The 20,140-nt window shown below is 46.9% G+C and overlaps 1 protein-coding gene across 2 annotated transcripts; it reads left to right on the forward strand.

Moving 5' to 3' along the window:
• The first annotated feature begins 623 nt into the window (after positions 1-623).
• akap11 (A kinase (PRKA) anchor protein 11) lies at positions 624-19,008 on the forward strand. 2 transcript variants are annotated; one of them, XM_079276950.1, is made up of 12 exons: positions 624-741; positions 3,563-3,667; positions 4,251-4,361; positions 4,457-4,510; positions 4,617-4,748; positions 5,851-6,115; positions 6,413-10,739; positions 10,916-11,056; positions 13,038-13,121; positions 14,646-14,692; positions 15,278-15,477; positions 16,253-19,008. In XM_079276950.1, exons 2-12 carry the CDS (start codon positions 3,605-3,607, stop codon positions 16,436-16,438), a joined length of 5,610 nt encoding a protein of 1,869 aa, XP_079133076.1. In that variant the 5' UTR covers positions 624-741; positions 3,563-3,604; the 3' UTR covers positions 16,439-19,008. The 2 variants fall into 2 exon arrangements, with proteins under 2 accessions (XP_079133076.1, XP_079133077.1); XM_079276951.1 differs by lacking the exons at positions 14,646-14,692; positions 15,278-15,477; positions 16,253-19,008 and having other exon boundaries at positions 12,968-13,078.
• Positions 19,009-20,140: the final 1,132 nt, after the last annotated feature.

A 20,140-nucleotide genomic window follows, 5' to 3' on the forward strand; every position in this document is an offset into this window, starting at 1 on the left:
AAGAAATATGTTTATGGGAAGGATGCAACTCATCACTAATTAATGACACAAGAGCATAGCATCAGCATTTTCAGCAATACAACTGTGTAAATGTACAAATTCAAAGCAGCAATTTGTGTCGGCATACATAAATGGTGCTATGGAATTAATTAAAATGTATTTACACTGTACTGTGAATGAATCAGGTGTGGCTTTAAAATACATTTTAAGTGCAAGATTTGGATAAATTAAATGATGTATCATCACTTTTCATTGCTGTATTAGTTTGTGTGTTTATATATTTTGTGTACAATGAAATTCTTCAAGACATATGTGAACATAAAAGCCATAAAAAAAAACACCCCGCAGTTTGATTGTTCTGTGTTCGACAGTGACAGAGTGCGACACACATCGATTGCTCGGCGTGCGATTAATGATGCCTCGTCACTCTTGTTTTCATGGGAAGAGCGGTGTTGCACAGGAAATGAGGAATCCGAATCATTTGTGAGATTTGGTGAAATCAAATCGTAAGACGGTAAAGTCTGTATATATGTTTTTGAACTCATCCAACGTTCAGTGAAGGTCTGTCGCTTGGGAAGGATATAAATAGTTATTTGACCCGGTTTAAATTCAGAAAATTAGGTGAAGCGTCCCTTCAGTTACGATACTGTTGGCAAGAAGAGTTCAAAACGGACGAATCTTTTACGCTCGCGCATCAAAAACACAGCGGCGACACCGTCAACACTGCTGGAGTCCTGAGAGGTGAGGCAAAAATTACTTCTTAATAACGCCACACAGCTATGTTTGGAAACATACAGAAAAAAGGCCACATATTGCAGCTGGTTTAGGTATTTAAATCTAACTTTAACGGTATCGTTAGCTTGGTGGTGGCTAGGTGTGAGCTAACGACAATAAAGGTGACATCACAGGCCTGTTTCCGATGCTAGCCTCCGGATGATTGACAGCCTGTCAACTTAGCAAGCTGGCTAATTTGACGTTGTTTTGACTGTCGCTTTGTGAATTTTACGATGGATTTGTTAAGTGTTTTATCTGCATAATGCGCTGCGGCTGTCCAGCGAGTTAACCGTGTTTTGTGTGTGTGTTGTTTTTGTGGTCGTGAAACAACATCAGCATCCACAGTGTGGCCTGCTGCTGCGGAGGGAAACCAGCCCCACAAGCCGTAACGTTAGCTTGTCATTCCTCCAGACAGGGTTTGGTAACGTAAATTAGCTTATTAACGTTACATGTTACGTTAGAGGTGCAGAATATAACAGCCAGTCTGTTGTTTAGGCAGTAGGTCGTCAACATATCGCGTTGCAACGACGAAGAAATGTACAAAATACAATAGTTATGTTCAGTGACAACATGGTGTCTTGCATATTAAATGTCTGGTATTTGTTTTAACCCTGTTTGCAGCGGTGGTCAGGGGGACCACCACCGAGGTGACACCCTAAAATTAGATAGAATCTATCTGTAGCCAAGACCTAAACGTAGCTCTTGAATGTATGACATCAGTACGCTGACATTTTTAAGATGTGTCCACTGATTTGCTGCATCAAAGGACATTACATCAAAAGTGTGTCTTAGCAGTTGTTCTAGTATTCTCTATGGAGAAGGACTGCAAATTATAACACAAGGTGGCCCAAAACCTGATGATAATGAAGCCCTATCATATAAGACGGAGGCAATTAGTTAATCCTCATAATATAATGTAAGGAAGACGTTTGACATGACATGGGCCCTGGTATTGTCCGAGCTGGCCCACTGACTTTACCAGAACAGAGCCATCGTTAATGTTATCAGTAACACTTGCTGTGCTGTTCCAACTATGACGAGACATAATTCAATGTAATGTAATTAGAAGGACTCATTGGAAACTGGAGCAAGGAATGTTTGGCATTTTTGCTGTATTTGACATTGAGAGCATTGCTATACAAACTATATAAACAGTAAACCACTATGTGTTGCGTGAATATCTTCATTCAAAATAGCTCTACTATGGCACATCTCCTGCTCCAACATTTGTCTCAATGCAACCAGCACCACATTGCTGTCTCTCTGTTGGTCAACCAAACAAAGGACTAGTTCACATATCGGAAAGATAAGTTATTCGGGTTCAGATCGAGTCTTTCTCAAGTCTTCCAGGCTGTGCTTTTCTCTCTCTCCGTTTCTGTTTATCTATCCTTCCGGCCACCCACACTCATGCTCAAAAGTTGGCCCACATCAGCTCTGAAACCAAACAACATTTTAGACTACACAGTTTCTGGCCTTGACAGGTTGTTTTGTCGCCGCCCTTCTAAGATGATCATAAACACCCCTTTGAATCTTTTTGGCAGGATCTGCTGAGCTTCATGACATCTTTGTGCAAACAATCATAATGCGTTTCATGAATCAGCACTTGAGGATTTCTTTAAGCCGAAACTTAGCTACACTTAATTGCAGTTTTTCCACGATATGACTAATACCGAATACATGTGGCATTATGTGACCACATCAGTTGCACAAGGTGGTGATGGAGGCCAATTAGCATACCGCTGAATACTAAAGCTGTGAACCCAACATGAAACATCCCAGGCTAAAAAAAAAAAGCAGATATGTTGTTCATCTCTGTTCCAGATAGCCACAGCCATAATAGACGCCATTGTGCCTGCTTGCCTTGTGAGTGAATTGGGATGTGCTGCATAGTTGAGGTCAGGCAGCAGCAGCAGCTGGCCGTGTTGTTTTTGCGCAGCCCACCAAAGCACCCATGAGAAGCTAGGAGGTCCTGGATCGCCAGAGGAAGCCAGTGGCTTGTATGCTGCCCCTCTGGTTCTCAGGATGCAGGCTGGGCTGATCAATGGGACCGCCTGCCTGTGTCTAGACTCCTCTGGCTGCTTTGGACCGTACCTCAAAGGAGAGGCTTGGATTTCTTGGGAAACTTTTGCTTCTTGTACACTGTAAATATTTTTGCCTCCTTTACCCGCTCTCTCATGCTGCTTACCGAGTGTGCTTCCCCTGCTCAGTCAGAGCACACACCCCTGTTCTCTTTGCCTCGCTGTTTGATCTTTGATGCAGGCCTGGCTGTTTAAAGAATATCAAAAGAAGCCAGGCCTACTATAGCTGATCCTCGCCAGCAGGACAAGTCTAGGCCTACTTTCAAGAGCTTTATTCAGGTTATTTTCACACAGGTTTGAAAACAATGTGGTCTACAAGTTTAGCTGTATAATCTCAAAGAAATGGAGGTACAACCCACAAGGTTAACTGTATGGCCTCCTGTGCCGAAATGTTTCGTAATCCCTTTCACAGGCTTGATCCCATTGATAACAGTGAATGGCACTGATGCAGTGACGGAGCGCTTTGTTGCCTGTGAACCTGTGACTTTGTCACCTCATGCTTCCTGTTTTGGCATGTGTGTGTGCAACAGCAGATGGGGACATAGTGGGATGTCTCTCTGTCTACTCGTAGCACACAACTTGTAATTGCTTTGTCATGTGATTTGTTGTGTGACAGCTGAGGAGCAGCAATCGAGATCTCACGTTCAACATTTGGTTTTATTTACTTGCTGCGGATTCGTTGATTCTATTTTCCACCTTTCTACCTGCAGGTGAGCGGCCGGTCAGCCAGCCACGTGCAGCTCTCTGCCGCTATGGATGCCTGTGCACGTATTAGAGGAGTCCCCATAAGGTCCAGGGCCTCAGTCCGGAAAGAGGTCTGTCTGCCGGGACACTGCATTTTATTCTGAAAATATCTGTTGTGTACTGTATGTTTTGAAAGGGGGGATTTCCAGCCCCACTCTCCAGGGATTCTCCATGGCTGCCATGACATCTGACATTTGCTTTTTATATATTTATTTATATGAAGAAGCATTTCTGCCGGACAAATTGAAACACACTGACTGACTGCTGGACTTTACTTCCACTTGTGATGTCGATGTCAATGTTAAAATGCAAAATATCTCGTCGTAGTTGTTTGTCCAGTTTGAATTGAGTATGACAACAACGTACAGTCCTTTTTGTGTTTGTTTGTTATCTGTAGTTGTGAGTTTCTATGTAAATGTTAGGCCAACAGGATCGTAAAGTGTTTTAAATGCCGCTTTGAATACAATCTGATGAGCCAGGATCTATATTTAAGGAAGTGTAAATGCACAAAGGTGTATATAAAAGAAGATGCACACAACTTCTTCACTCATCTTTCATGCATCCTACAGTGATGCACACATACACATTGATTTTTCATTGTTTCTGTTGGGTAACCATGTACTTGGGGCTTATTAACGCTGCATGTGTTTGCAGACCGTGCGTGACGGTGGGCCGCAGTGTGTGAAGAGCCTCTTTAGGAACAAGAAGGAGCTGTGCAGCGTTGGCCTGGAGCTGCCAACCAGAGACGCCACGAGGCTGACCGAGGTTTGTCACACAAACAGCAGGGCAAACATGTGCAGAGCACAGCCGTCGTCAAACACCAGGCGCAGCGATACTGACCATCAACTGTGCTCTTTCAGATTCATTTTGTGTGTCTGCCTGGCCAATGTGAGGGGGATGATGTCACCCAACAGGTATGTTTTCATAATTACAAACAGGAGTTATGACAAAAGACTTTCACTTGTTAAATACAATTCTGATGCGGTACTGATGGCCATTTTGTGTCTTCTTCTTCCCCAGGCTCTGTTTTCTATGCCTGGAGGGCTGTGTGAGCTTCTGAGGTCCCTCCACGTTCACAGCCTCAAAAATGACGAGGTTCTGCTGCTCAAAGACTCCCGCAGGCTGGCAGAGCACCGGGACGCGGGGCCTCAGGTGGGTGACGGATCTGTCATATTGAAGGAATGTGCTCAGTCAGCATGTTTTGAGTAAAGGGGAAGTGAGGGGAAATGATAAGAGGAAGTAAGAATGAGCTACTCTACTCATGTATCCTAACAAGAAGTTATTTCCTTTATTTAAAAAAAAAAAAGCACCAGTGGCTCAGGATGATTCTTTTAAGAGAATACTTTTATTAGATCAATAGCATTGGCTCCTGTTTTAATCATTTCCCTTAAAAATGTGCCTTACCCTAAAACTCAACAAGTGCTAGTGAAATAAAATCTTTATTTACACTAGAAACATGCACATTTGAGTACTTGAATGAAGACAAGTTTTTAAATGTTTAATTTGTAAAACTGAATCACTTTCTGGGTGCGCCATTTTTGTTGTATCTTCCTAAAATTCTTGCATTTGTTGACGAAATGGTTTCCCCATATTTATGGCCTTACCTGTCCCTTCATGTAAACGGACACACCAAGTCGTTCTCAGCCTTTTGAAGAAGTGCAGGTGGGATGGACGGACCGAGATGTTGTTTTTCCAGCCTAGTCCTTGGTCCTGTGTGCAGTGTTTGGGTACACACATGCCCTGCAGCTCACTCTGTGGTTTTGTCGGTTCACATAGTGAGACCTCCCACCTATCGGCAGTACTACTGCACATGCAACAGATCAACTCGCAATCAGAGTGCAGACATAACAATGCACGACCAGCCTCTCTCCGCCCTCCTGTAAGATTAGGATAAGAAACATCGCATGTGAATTCAGTTTAGTTTGCGCAGATCTTTCACATTATCAGCTGCTGCTGCTGATTGCAGGACATGATCGCTTTGACAGTTTAAAGACTGTGTTGGTTACAAATACTGTCATTTTTCTCTAAATCAGCTGATTAAAGGTGCCATTTTGCTACCTGGGCACTGCCGAGGTGCCCTAGAGCAAGGCACCAGACCGCCATCTGCTCCCTGGGCGCTGTGTGTTCTGTGCTGTGTACATGTGTAACAACAAAAGTTGATTTGATTTAAATCACCAGGCTTAACTTTCAGTATTTCTCTCTCCCTTGTCCTCCTTTCTTTTCTCTTTCCCTCTTCATCTCTTTCCGCCTCCAGTGTTGGTTGAAGGCCGTGTGTGTGCTGAGGCATAATCCCAGCACTAGTGTCTGCCCTCAAGCCAGCGTAGCATCTTTGGTGGGCTTGCTCGGGTGTTACGTGGCAGGCGTCCGCTATGCTTTGGAGCTCCAGGCTCTGCAGAGGGGCACAGCTGAGCCCGGTCATCCGGAGGAAGACGACACCAACCAGTCGGTCTCATCGATCGAGGATGACTTCGTCACGGCCCTGGAGCATCTGGAGGAGGACGACACCGGAGACCATCCCTGTAGGTTAAACAGCGAATGCTTGGTGTTATTTAGTAGCCTTGGGTCTCTTATGTGGAATATCTTGTCAGCCATCATCTGAATGTAGATACTTCTGCTAAATCCAAAATTGAGACGTACATTTTAAACCTGCTCCGTTCATCATACCGCCATAATCTATGCATGATATCGTTTTAAAAAGTGGTTCAGTGCTCGATGGCACTCGTATAAAGGCACAATGGATGAGCATGTTTTCAGTCAGCTTTCGTTTGTGGTTAACGTTTTGTCTCCTTGTCTCCTTTTCCTGTCCGTCTCCGCAGCTTCCTATCTGAAAGGCCCTTTTAGAAAGCGTGATGTGGCATCACAGACGGTCCCAGCCCACAAGAGAAAAAAGGAATTCGCAGGCGCCCGCATTATCATAGGCTCATCTTCGAAGAAGAATTTGCATAAGTCTGGTCCAGATGTATCTGTCACAGTGCAGAAGTCATCATGCATAGAATCTCAATGGACTTACTGCAGCCCCGGAGCTCGTCTCCCCTCGCCTTTGAATAATGTCAGTGAATCGGAGGAGTCGGACTGCTCCAGCCCCAGCCCAATCATTTTCCTGGATGAGGTGGGCTACCAGAAGAGCCTGCTGGCCAAACTGGACATCCCCCAGGTTCCAGGGGGGCCCAGAGAGCGAGTTGAAGACTCAGACTCTGAAGTCAGTGAATTCTTCGACAGCTTTGACCAGTTTGATGACCTGGAGGAGCTGAGCTCAGACAACTGCACTCTGGCGCTGCCTCTGGACGCCGTCAGTGCCCCAACCGCATCCAAATATGTTTCTAGGGGCTGCTCAACCAAGGGAATGAATCCTCACCGCTTTGACCAGCCCACCCTCCCAGCCAATGTGAAGAAACCCACACCTCTGAAACCAGGCTCTCCCTACTCGCTTCACTCTGAGGTGCCTGACTCCCCTCGACCCGTGCAGATCCCCTCTGAGGAGAACGGTTGCCCACTCTTTAGTCCCGTCAGCTCGTCAGCCTTCAGCCCGCTGGTGGACTCCAGTGGACCGCTGGCATACTTCTGGAAGGCAGATGAGGATGGACGGGATAGCTCAGAGCTACGTAAACCCCAGGATCTCTGCTCTCTGTATAAGACCTACTCAGACTTTGCGAGCAGTCTCTCCAAAGAAATTCTAGGATCTGTGTGTGGCTACCAGTCTGCTGTTGACATCAGCGACAACAAGAATCTCAGCTGCGTCTGCCACAAGGAATTTCAGAACCCATCGGGCTACCTGATGAAGCTCTCAGAAATACAAGAGGCCGTAACAGTGGCCACGCTGCAGAAGAAGTCCCAGTCTCTGAAGGACGGCATTCAGAGGTTTGCCACTGACCTGGTGGAGATGAGCTTGGGCAGCGCCTTGCGAGACCTCCAAAAAGGTGTATCCTCCTGTACCACCACCTTGTGTCACCTAGCTGCCAGGCTCACCTCCTCAGTGTTTCAAATGGCCTTCCATGAGATTGGCATGCGCCATGCCTTTGTGTTAAAAGAACGAGCAATCAACGGATTAGCTGGCTTCCTGGTCGGAGAGGCTGTGTCTGGGGCGCTCAAGGAGTTCCTGACGGTGAAAAAGCAGATGTTCCACAACACTGTGACACAATTTGCAGCTGATCTGGCGGAAGAGTTGGTGTTTGAGGGCATTATGGAAGTGTGTCAGTTCTCCCACCCCTCAACCCCTCTCACCCCGAGTGATTGGTCCTTTGGCTGCGGGCAAGAGGAGGAAGAGGAAGAGGAGGAGGAGGTGGTTTCCTCCTATGCTTCAGACTTGTCTGAGTCAGTTATCCAAGAGGCCTTCATAGAGCTGTCTCAGGCTGATGTTGCCTTCACTAGCCAAGCGGCTATTAGTGTGTCTCTGGACAACATCTGTTACGTCAGTGCAGAGAACGGTAGCGCTCAAACCTGCAGTACCTTTGCCAACCAGCAGGTTTTAAGTGCCAGCTCAGCTGCAGCGGTTCCTGGGCCCTCAGGAGAGGATGCTACCTGCACGGTGAAGAAAGCCCTGTTTACTGTATCCGGCATGGCCAGCTGTATTCCTGTGCCCCAAGCAGGCCAAGCCCTCTCCCACCTCCAGGATTCTGAGGAGAGCTGTCCTGTGTCTAGCTTATCGGATGTCCCACAGGCCAGCCCCCAAATAGTAACTGTATCCTCTGCCGACACCACCACATCTACCCAAACTTGCCTTCACAGTCATGGAACGCAGACCCCCACACCTGGAGAAGACCCCTCCCAAGGAAAGTCTCCATTCCAAAACATCTCTGGCAACATGGTGGATATGATAGTAACTGAGGCATGTGAGCTAATAACTGCATCTAAGATGAAGACGAGTTTTGGTGACTGTGCTGATTTCTTCACAAAGACGATCGGAAGCAGAAGGGACTCTTCTTCTAAGCAAGACGAGTTTAATTATGAGGCTCCAGATTCCCCTTCAAAGCAGGCAGCTGGCTTCAGATATGACCCAGCAACAGACCAAAGCATTCCTCACATTTCTTTTCAGGCAGGCTCTCATAGCCAGGGGAGACCCGGCTGTGAGGTAGACCCCAGGACCAGAGCAGTGGCTGAAATACATCCTGTGATGATGGATACTCTTGATGTGCCGGGTACCGAGATGGGTGGACAAAGGAGGATATCTGTTCCTGGGGATGACTCGGCTCCAAACTCCGGGCAAAAATCCGGTGGGACTCCTGGCACTCCCCCTTCTACCCCTCAGCAGCCCAGTGAGGTGTCCAAGGAGAAACAGATAAAACGGTTCTCCAAGAAGCTGAAAAGCAAGCTGGCGAAGGAATTTTCCCCTGCTACCCCCCCACCCACTCCTCACTATCAGCCTGAGCCCGGCCCAGGGCCAAAAGACGTAACCCCCGAGGCAGACAAGGCTGAGTTCATGCTCAAACTGATGAGGTCTCTCTCTGAGGAGGCAGACGGCAATGAGGATGAAGAGGAGGACGAGTTGGCAGAAGAGGGCCGTGTTGGTGGCACTAACGGATGTTTAGAGTCGGTGGGTGGCCGGCATGAAGTGAACCAGATGTCCGCTCGCAGAATGTCCAACAAGGAAGCTCTCCACTATGCTGAGCGGTTGGCTTGCCACATTGTCTCCATGGCCACAGAGATGGACACCCTGGGAGTGGCAGAGGAGGAGGGAGAGGTGAGCAAGGGTGGCGAGAGGAGGAGAGACAGCGTGGCTCAGTTCTCAGAGCAGACCCTGAACACCTTGTGGGTCTATGCCGGGGAGGTGGCTGGAGAGGTCATCAATGATGTGAAGAGGATGGTGAGCTCTGCACAGCCGTGTCCATACCACAGAAGAAGAAGCTTTGACAGATCTGGTTCTGAATGCTTGCATCACCACCACCAACACCAGTCTCAACCCAGTACAGACCAGAACAGAGACTGGAGGGTAGGGAGGCTGGCTGAGCAATGGTCTAATGACCTGATAGCCTCCGTCTTCCGGTCTCCCACCTCCACTTCAAGCACCAGCTCCAGCTCGGGCCTGTCCTCTGAGTATCCTAGCTGTGAGAGCGTGACGGATGAATATGCTGGATACCTCATCAGGGTGCTGAAAAAAGAGGGAGGCAATAGGGAGTTGGTCCTGGACCAGTATGCGAGCCGCTTGGCCTACCGCTCCATAAAACTGGGCTTGGCTCATGCCAGTCGCAAGATCAAGCACAGATCCTCCAGCACCCGCCTTTGCTCGTCCAAGTCGCTGCCAGATGAATGGAAAGCCTCTGGTTGTGAAGCAGCCCCGCCCAAGGACAGGGCAGAGTCAGTGGTTTGTCCCTCAGGCAAGGATGCTCAGTGTAGTTGCAAGGACTCTGAAGAGCAGAGTCGGAGGGAGTACATGGATCTGGTCAACTTCGCAGAGTCTTTAGCCTACAACATCACCTGCGATGTGACACGCAAGCTGCATCTTTCCTCTGCACGACTGCCCAAGTCTCTCACTGACTCCTGTCTGTACAAGAAATCCAAACTGGAAGACATGGCAGAGAGTCTCATCAGGAGCGCCTTCTCTTGCCCCCTGTTGTCCAAGGAGGGTAAGAGCAGGCATTACCACAGTACAGGAAGCCTGTATGATGGAGGCTACAGGAGTCGGGTGATGCAGGTCGTCGAGCATTATGCCAGGAAAATAGTTGATGACACTCTGAAGATGAGCCGCTCGTCAGTTGGACATTCATCCCGGGACCACCAGAGGACCCAAGGCCAGGACAGACACCCTCACACCCAGAGGTTGTCTGAGGGGCCATCACTGGGCCTCGCAATGGTGGAGAGGACATGCCGATATTGTCAGGTCCAGGAGTGCCCGTACTGCACCAAACCCAGCAGGCACCACCGCCAGTCCGTATCACAGAGGAGCAGAAGGGGGCCGGAATCTCAGGCAAGGCCTGAGCGGCTCTCTAGCCTGGAGATTCCCAAGATCCACATTGACCGGGACCACAGGGCGGTGTTCGCAGAGGAGATGGTGTCCATGGCAATTAACACCGCTAAACGTGAGCTGAGCAACACCAGCCTCAACGCTGACAGCGGCATCGGCCATGATGGAACCAGCTACGCCGAGAGCCTCACTGCTGAAATCATGACGTCGGCCCTGTCCAACATCTGCCAGACCGGCAACATCAGGTAACCGCATCAAGAGTCACATTAGTAGTTGCTTTTGTCTGTTCTGTCATGTTAAATGCATAGATGTTGTAGCATATAAGAAAAAATGGTACTTTAAAGCTGCTACTATTTCACATTTCACAGAGAATTTTCATCATCTGTGTTTTTTGTGTCCTTTCATCTCTCCGTGCATTTAGCTTCCCAGGTAGGGAAGCCGCTGAGTCCTCTGTGTCCCAGCAGCTGAGTGTAGGAGACGACAGTCTGGGCAGCTGGTCCAACCTGAGCTTTGAGGATGAGCACCTAGACGACAACAGCAGCTTCCTCCACCTCAGTGACAGGTAAACAAGCACTGGTCTTCTCATACGTAGCATACGAAATATCCGGTTAACTGTAGAGCACGCTGCTGTTATCTCCCCTTCTGTCCATATTCCACTGTCGTGGTAGATAATGAATGCACTTTGCAGATCACCAGACACTGAACCATGTATTTGATTGTGATATGTGTGTGTGTGTGTGTGTGGATCTGGGAAATGACAGGGGAATTTGATTCTTCATTACTTTTAGCTCTCATAGTCTTTCCCTCTTGCACTTTTATTGGTGCCAATAAGACATCCACAGTGTGATTTGACTCAAGAGTATTGATCAATGAGCAAAGTAGGAGTTATTGAAAGTCCTTCTGTGGACTGGGTACAGCTTTGTCTTCCCATTGTCTCCCGGAGGTGATAGGGTATCTCTTTCCAACAGGGTGGTAAATGCCAATGTTTTTCATTCGGTTCTTTATTTAAATGTGAACAATCTAATCATGGGTTCTATAAAAGAACAACAACAAACAAACAGTCAGATAAGATAACATAGGATGTGTAGAAAAAATACCATGTGAATTTGAACACACTGGTCACAAGCTGTGCACCGGTAATGGCACAGTTGAGTTCTCTGGGGAAAAGTCTGACGTGGGTTTGATATTTCAGTTTGAGGCAGTGGAATTATTTTCCTGTGCGGTCATGCACTCTGGACTTAACGAATCACTTTAGTGTTGATGTGTGCTGTTCATCTCCTCGGACCCAGAGCACTACAGAAACACTCTTTTCCTGCTAGTGTTGGACAGCAGCCGTCTCCCGTGGCTGCCTCTAGAGTGGAGGTTTCCCAAGATCAGCACAGGGCACAGTGTGTTGTTTGCCAACCTCATTTTGACTTCACTGCCAAAATGCAATTGTTTCTAATTTGTGCGGTTGTTGCATCATACGTGAGCTTTAACGGATATGTTGTTTGAGATTAAATGTAGTTGTCTCCGCTGCCAAGTTGTTCTCAGAATGTTTGTGAAATACACCACAGGGATACGCACCAAGTAGTAGTTGTGACAGAATTGGCCTTAGATGGATATTGTCACTGTTTGTGTGTATGCATGCAAAAAAACTAAAACAGGATGTGAGTGGGACAGAGTGAGTGACATGGTATCATGTGTCCAGCCTCTGGAAGTCAAAGTTGTTGACATTTCTGGGAAAGGTTGACATCTCTATGGAAGCAAAACGGACAACATTTGAGATCCGTTCCCAAGATCCTCAAAGAGCACGATGTGTTGGCATCTAGTTATTTTTGCCATCAGGGCCAAGTTAATGTATCATCATATTTCCTAAAGGTGTGTCTCTGAGTGCTCTCATCACTTCAGGCAGTGGTTCTATCGGAGCAAAGTCCCCCATGGGCAATTCATTAAGCAGATTAAATAATGGAAGGAAAAAACGCACCTTGAAGGTGTCATCGGGACACTTGAGCGTGACGATTGACTAAATGAAGAAACTCAACATGTGTCACTCACTCAAACCGCAGAGAGAAAGCTGCAGCTGAGGTAATGCAGATTAACAGAAGGTATCAGAGGCGTTCCTCCCTTCAGCCGCACACCACCGTGTGCAGGTTCCAGCCAGCGGGCTAATCATCGACTAATTACAGATGTTGTGTGTGCTGCTGTGCTGCTGTTGCCAGCTGGTTGTCCTGGCGGAACCCTCAGGATTAAGGACAAGAATGTCATGATCTCACGTTGTAAGCCTTTAGCAACAAATGGTCTCGATCAACATTACAGATGACTCAGTGGGAAAAATCTGCATCATTACGAGAACCCTACTCTGGATTATTCCAAAATGCCAGAAAAAGAATATCCTCAACCTGAGTCTTGTTTGTTGAAGCTACATGATAGATGGGCTCGTTATGAAACTGCCGCCACGTCTAACGTCCTGATGTCTGTTCCGTTTCGGTAGCGCTCGTTAGCAAGTAGCCTCCGTCGGTGTTCCAGTGGTGCGTTCGTTACCTGCCTTCTCTCTCCAGCAGCAATGGGAACAGCAGCAGCTGGAGCAGTCTGGGCCTGGAGGGGGAGGCGTGTGAGGACCGCATGTCGTTCTCTCCCTCTGACAGGTTGGTCAGCAACCTTTTGACTAAAAAATAAAAAAAATGTAAGAAGCCCGTAAGACCTGGGGGTTTACCCAGAATGAGACAAAGAAATAGTTTTACTATGAAGCCAAATCTAAGTCTGCAGACGTGTAACGGATCCATCAGTGGAAAATCTCAGCACAAAATTGGAACCAGGAAGCTGCCTCATCATGTGAAAATGATTTAGAAGATTGTGCAATGGCATTTTGATTTATACTTTGTCTCATACTAGGAACCACCAGCCACTTGCATGACCACACAAAGCTGTAAACAGAAACAGGCTTGACATATGCTGGTTGATTGTAATGTCTGCATGCGATGTATTGCCTCAGCTTTGCTGCTTTCATGTTGTGTTGTTGCTTAATAGAATAATGTCTAGTGCCGTGATATTTAAGGGGTCTTGCCCTCTTTACATTGATGCTATTCAACTGTTCAAACCCACTAATAGGTTCAATTCACTTAAAATAAAACCATACTGCAGCATTGAATCCGCACTGCCAGACATTTATAACAATCCCATTGTTTTCTCAGGTCAGGCATTCATGTTTTTCAGGCATTACACGTTGAACCTATTAAACAACAATGTGTCCTGGGTTTTATTTTAACAGAATTCACTTCTCAGATGTGGGAGTTTCCCACAGACATCAGTGCTTTACAACTACATGATCATTTCTCACAAACGATGCAGAACAGTAACCGGGGATTTCATACCAACAGTACTGTGTCGCCCACTCCTCCGTCACTAGACAACGTCATCCAGCACTGAGGACCAAACAGTTGGTCAGTTCAGAGCCGGCCATGAGGTGGCAGGTTTCTCACAGATTCAGGTTTTTTAAACATGTCAATTAACGAGATTGTTAGAAACAAATACTGTCCTGTACGGTCTAAAATACATGTTCCAGTACGTCACCGTCGGCTCATTCTGTTCAACTTTGATTAAAACAACAAAACATTTGCTATTAGTTGCCAGTTGCAGCAAATTCACTGGTGGGTTTGTACACCTCAGGCTCTGCCTTTAAAGGCCAAAGATGATAAATGTGATACGACTCAGTTATTGTCCTTTATTGCATGACTTTATAGTTGCTGCCATGTGTCTCTTAGTTTCTAGTCCTCTGCTTTGATAAAGTCATCGCTGCTTCATGATCCTATTCATGAAAACAGTAAAAGGCGTCTCCCTCCTGGAGAGAGACGGATCTCCTGATATTCTATTGAGCAGTGACGTAAACGGGTCTGTAGCTGTGGGCCGTGTCAACAACACCGCGATTAACAATCTTATGAAAAGTTGAGAAATTACTGTTTACCTGTTGGCACATCACACAGAATGGATAAATCAACTTTCACACCGATCAAGTGCTCTGACTCATCGTGTCTTCACAATCAGTCTAAAGACGCCTCCCTCGACATGTGTGACAGCATGCTCCTTGTCGTCTGTGTCTCCTTGCATGCAGCCTCGTGTCCCCGGCCGCTTCCTACTTCTCACTAACCTGTGTGACATTTCCCATCCCGCAGTGACCATACGGAGGACAGGGAGGCCGAGGTCAAAGAGGAATCCAGCGGTAAGGATGTTTTTATGGCTGCGACCACAGAGGTTTCGAATTCAATACAAGCTATTGTGAACAGGACTCTCCTTATAGTTCCGTTTAACAGAGATCACTGTTGGAGAGCAGAGGGACATAGGGAAGAGACGCCCCCCCCCCCCCCCCCCCCCTTCCTAATTTGAGGTCTCGCTCTTTCCACTCTTTGAGATTCAGAACAGTTGCCGTTGATTCCGGCCGGCTGTGTGCGTCTGTCTGCCTGTCTGAGTGTGTTGTAGCCGGGAATTTTACCACCCCCGTATTCAGACACACTAATGCTCATTCAACCACTCCACTCCCTCCTCAGTCATTCGTGCGTGTGTGTGTGTGTGTGTGTGAGAGGGGGGGGGGGGACTCCTTGTTGGGTCTGTTGTACTGTGGGAAAAGAGAGCAAAGGGCCGCGACATGTAACGCTGATCGTATCCGTCTGTCTTTGAGATGTACTGGAGCAGAGCACGCTAATGTGTCTGATCAGTGTTTCGGTGAGCCAGTCTCATGACAATGCTTTGTAGAAAGAGACTCACTGGATGAGTCACCTTGAATGAACCACGTTGGTCTGTGCTGCAGGGACTCTCTGCGTGGGCAGGACTCAGGTGCAGGCTCCCAGGACCGCGCTGGTCGTAGTGAACTCGGATGTCAGGGAGTTCGGGCGCGGCCCTCCACACGTGGCCCTCGACCCCCAGCTCAGGAGCATGCTGCAGTGGGTGGCGGCCTCCATGGCCGACATCCCCCAGGTCCAGCTGGGTCCCGACAGAGAGCTCCAGCAGGTGATTGCCCTCGGCCCGTTCTGAACGCGGTCACTACGTACCATCACGGCGGTGTTTATTATGAAACATCAGCGCGTCGCACTGCTTCGATGAAAGCTTGTTGGTTTTAAAGGTTGTGTCGTGGTGTCCTGGTTTCCTCTTCGCTGTGGAGACAAACCGCTCATGCAACGATTAAGTAAAGCGACTTGTATAATATATCATAGTTCTGGTTCTCATTTATTTAAAAATCTGTCAAAAAAATTATAAAACTTTTAAATCAATATACATGGGGCAATGAACACACAATTCAATCCATCCTCAACAACACAGATAAAAAACCTTCAGAAATAGCTTCATAGCTGAGCACATGGGGACCTCTGCCCTCTCTGAATATTACAGTTCATATTCAGTTCTGTGTTGTAATCTTTGAATGTTGCTTCTGAGCTTTGGCTTATTCCAAATCGCCTCGTTGCATCTGTCCTCATGAATCTTAAGACTGAAAATAAAATGTAACTCGGCGAGAGAAAACCTCTGACAAAGGTTGATTGTGTGCCCTGTCCCAATTAAAGATCACTTTGATCTTTGATTAGCCTCTCCTCTGGCAACTAGCCAAAGCGGCTCCACTACTGTCACATCTCTGCTTTATGAGACATGACAAGTGAGAATCCCTGACACATTCACCCCCGTCTCATTTCTTGGCAGTGCACGAATACTCGTAAATCTAAGTAACGATTGATAAAGCTCCCGCGGCCTCCTTTTGATTGTGGAAGTGAACGATAACCTTGTGCCCTTTCAGCTCGCAGCGGTGGTCCAAAGGCTTCGGGAGAAGAAGTGGCGGGTGGGAGAGCTGCTGCACACGCTGCTGCGCTACTGCGAAGAGGGCCAGACGCACGGCCAGCCGCCGGCCAGAGACGAGGCCCCGCAGCCGGGCAGGGAGCCGCACCGCATCCCCCTCTTCCAGTGGCTGCTGGAGCGCGCCTAGGTCCTCATCTCCTCTCCTCTCTCCTCAGTTCCTAACAGGGCTTTGCAAAACTCCACTGCCCCTAGAGGGCGCCATACAAATCAACTAATCTATCTTTCTCTGATGAATGTGGGCGGCGTGTGTTTTGCATTGCATGCAGTGACCAACAGTACCTCTGTCGTGATTTATTTTTCTTTCCGCCCTCTGTTTATGTTGTTGGAGATTCATTATTTAACGAGCTGTCTCTCCCGCTCACCTTCACGTCTGAATTGAAGCCCTCACACCTCGCTGCCATTGTGCTTGAGCTAAAAAATGAAGGTAGAAGCAAAAAAGAGAGAGAGAACGAGAGAGAACGAGAGAGAGAGAGAGAGAACGAGAGAGAGAGAGAGAGAACGAGAGAGAGAGAGAGAGACACTTCCCATCTATTCCAGACAGAAGTGCAGTGAGTTTAGAGAAAGAGAATGTGGTTTTTCTTTTTTGTTAGGGAATCCCCATAGTTGCTGGTCAGATGATGTCATCACACCCACAGCTCACCTCTGTGGTGTTTCCACATGTTGAGAGACCAACTGTGCGCTCACTCACACACACACACACACGCCACGCCCTTGTATTGTCACAGGGAACCCGAGAGACACCAGTGCTCATCCTCGGCAGTGTTCCATTGTCATTCAGTCGGCTCTGGTGACGTTTTCTTCTCCGAAGTTAAATGTCGATAACGTGACTCGTCACGTTTGACTGATGATGCTGCCATACATACAGATTGACGAGGCGTTGTTCGTCAGTAAATTGTGCCACACTGTCGTCACGCGCCGATGATCAAATGGGCCGGTCACTTGGCGCTCGAATGATAATTAGCGCTTGCTGAAGCTGCCGCTTGCCATTATCGGTGTTCCTGTTGTATCTGATATCTGTAACGCTGCTTGCCGAGCCTCTCAATCTCCTTGGTTGTCAAACTTAGTAAAAATACTTGCAGTGGATGATGATTACTGTGACAGTTGGTATAAAGAAGTATCTATTTTTTGAAGGTAGACTGTGTCTAGTCAAACATGAAATGCTGCTCAAAGCTATGAAAAAGAAAAAGCCACGACGTTGGCTTAATGTTGCCAAACGTAGCTTACAGGGTGACTCCTCCAGTCAGTAGTAAGTGAGTGATCCACCCCCGGTCAGCTCCAGGGAAGATCCAGTGACGCAGACGGTGGATCTTTTAGTAATTAAAGACACTCCTCTGGTCTGCACCTCCAGAACCACAAACGAACAGCATGTGCGTAGCTCAAGCTTGGAATGAGGAACTCGGGTACCAAAACTACAACACAGCACTAACTCATCTAACACGCACACACTCGTTACTCACCAGCCTCCCCATACGTGTGCCTCCTCACGCACTGCACTACTAGCTGAGATGCACTTTTTCTTCTTTTGTCTTGATTTGGCCGGAGGAGAGACTGGGCATTTCCAGCCCTGCCCTCGGACCTCTCCTGGCCTCCCTCTGTGAACTCACTCCCGGCGTGGACGTAAGCCTACATGCACAGAACTCCCTCCTCAAAGACAGACCGTTGGGATGCCTTTTCATGGTTGCTGTTTATTTATTCTTTCCTTGAACGAAGGACCCAAGGATGACGCGACGCTTCGAGGTTCCTCACATTTATTATCAGGACTTTCCCCCTCTTGAGTTTGAAACACTGTAATATAGCACATTCTTTTTCTGTTATTCTGAACTAAGTGTTGTTGGTGGTGCTCCCCTGCATGGCTGAATCTTCATTGGCTGTTGCAGCCGAGCGTTCTTTATGTATTCGCTGAACTGAGCTGCAGTGATCGCTCCGTGTTCCACACTGCCTCTGCAGGCCCGTTGCTGCTTAACCTGCAGGCTGCCAAACGGTCGTATAATCTTAAAGGTGTTTGTCCTGTATGATTGGTTTACATGCAAAAATGATGATATCACAAAATCCACTATTTTTTTTAAAAGTGATCCCTACTGTTAATGATGACAGTGGAAAAGAAGAGAGTCAAGTATTAACCTGAGAAGTGCGAGTGCATATATCTTGGTTTACATGAAAGGAATGTATTAAGAGTCGTCACCTGACATGAAGAGAGCGTCACAGTGGACAGTCTCTCCCAGTGTGAATGTGTCGTCGTTGAAGTAGGACTGTCCGGGTTATTCTCATTGTTCGGCCCCCTCTCTTCTTTCTTCTGTCTACTTTACCGTCCTGTGCATCCCACATGACCGATCGCTCTATATTGTTGTGTTTGTGAAAGCTGAATGTTTACTTGCAAAAGACTCCATTTAGAAGCAGCCGCTGTCGATCTGTTTTTGCGTCGGTCGTTCCCAGTGTTACTTTCCGACCACAGGCGGGAAAATGAGACAAATAAGAAATAAAAAGAGAGAAGTATACCTCGCCTCCTCACTCCCGTATTGTTCCCGCGCCCTTGTACAACCCTGCCAAATGAAGATATTTAATAAGTTATATATCAGTGAGTTCACTACTTGTTCTCCTTGATGAATAGTTTACACATTCTGAGCTTGAAGTCAAAAACTCTAAATTTGTTAATGTTGAAGCTTGGTGTGACAATAAAGCTTTTTTCATCTGCTCTTATTTATTGTCTCCTGTCTCTGATGTTGTTTCACTTTGTCACGGTGTGGTGTTACTTATGAAGTATATCATGTGACTAAATGAATTTAGTTTCAGCTTTTTGCTCAATGAAAGACAATCCAATAATTGTTAAAAGGGGGTCATGGTAATGACTCATTAAATCTGTTACCAACAAAAATAGCAAACGTTCTCTGCTGCTAGTTTCTAAAAAGTGAGGATTGTCTGCTTTTTTAAATTTTTAATATTTGAAAACAAGCATTTTTCCTCATGGTCCTCGGCGGTGGAAAAAAAATACATTTAATCAAGTACTCCAAGTCTAAGTATAAAAGTAAAGGTACTTGTACTTTATGCTAGTTTATACTTCAACTCCACTGCATGTCAAAAGGGAACATTTGAAGTATAATGTACCATATTGTACTTGTGCTCTGCTACATTTAGTTAATCAAAATGCTGCTTCCACACTGCAGTAATGCATCAACAATAATAATATAAAAAGCACATTTTGCTTCTATTATTTCTGTTATAAGTCAAACGTTGAATGCTGAGTACGTCTTCCCCCTCCTGTATCCTTCCACTTTAAACGTTGAGAAACATTAAATCCCCAAAGAATGATCCGGTTTGGTCAGACATAAGTAATTGTTACAGTAAATCCCAGCAGTGATGTACGGTATCAGAAACTCCACCACATCAAAGCAAGTCTTTATACTGTCGGTGAAGTATAGCTTAAACACTTTGACGACAGTTCTGTCTCTGCTTGTTGATCCATCACATGAAGAAGACTTTATTCAGGGTGGGTGTCTCAGTGATAACAGCCTGCTGTTAACTGCAGTGAGTCCTCCGCAGCAATTACAAGGCTGTCACTTTACCGGCCAAAGGCTGCTCCCCTCCCTTACTGTTGACTCGTGCTGCAGGTGCCAAAAGAAACAGAAGGGATGTGTATCCATCAAAGCTGGCCTCAATAACAGTGCTACACGTCGTGGCTATGCCTGGATACAGCCGCACAAAACAAGCCATTGTTGCTGTGCGATTACACACATGCACAAATGTATAATTCGGTAATGTGTGCTACAATGGACAGTACCTGTCAGTGACAGCTCTCGGTGTGGAGGATGAATGGAGGTGTCTGTCTGACATG

Source organism: Melanostigma gelatinosum (genome assembly GCF_949748355.1).
Source record: "Melanostigma gelatinosum genome assembly, chromosome: 10".
NCBI classification, from domain to species: Eukaryota; Metazoa; Chordata; class Actinopteri; order Perciformes; family Zoarcidae; genus Melanostigma; species Melanostigma gelatinosum.

Excerpts from the sequence above, each read along its gene's own strand:
- akap11 (XM_079276950.1), top strand. The coding sequence starts at position 3,605 with ATGGATGCCTGTGCACGTATTAGAGGAGTCCCCATAAGGTCCAGGGCC. Across the intron at positions 4,511-4,616 it reads GGGATGATGTCACCCAACAG|GCTCTGTTTTCTATGCCTGG; the intron begins GTATGTTTTCAT and ends CTTCTTCCCCAG. Across the intron at positions 14,693-15,277 it reads GGTCAAAGAGGAATCCAGCG|GGACTCTCTGCGTGGGCAGG; the intron begins GTAAGGATGTTT and ends TCTGTGCTGCAG.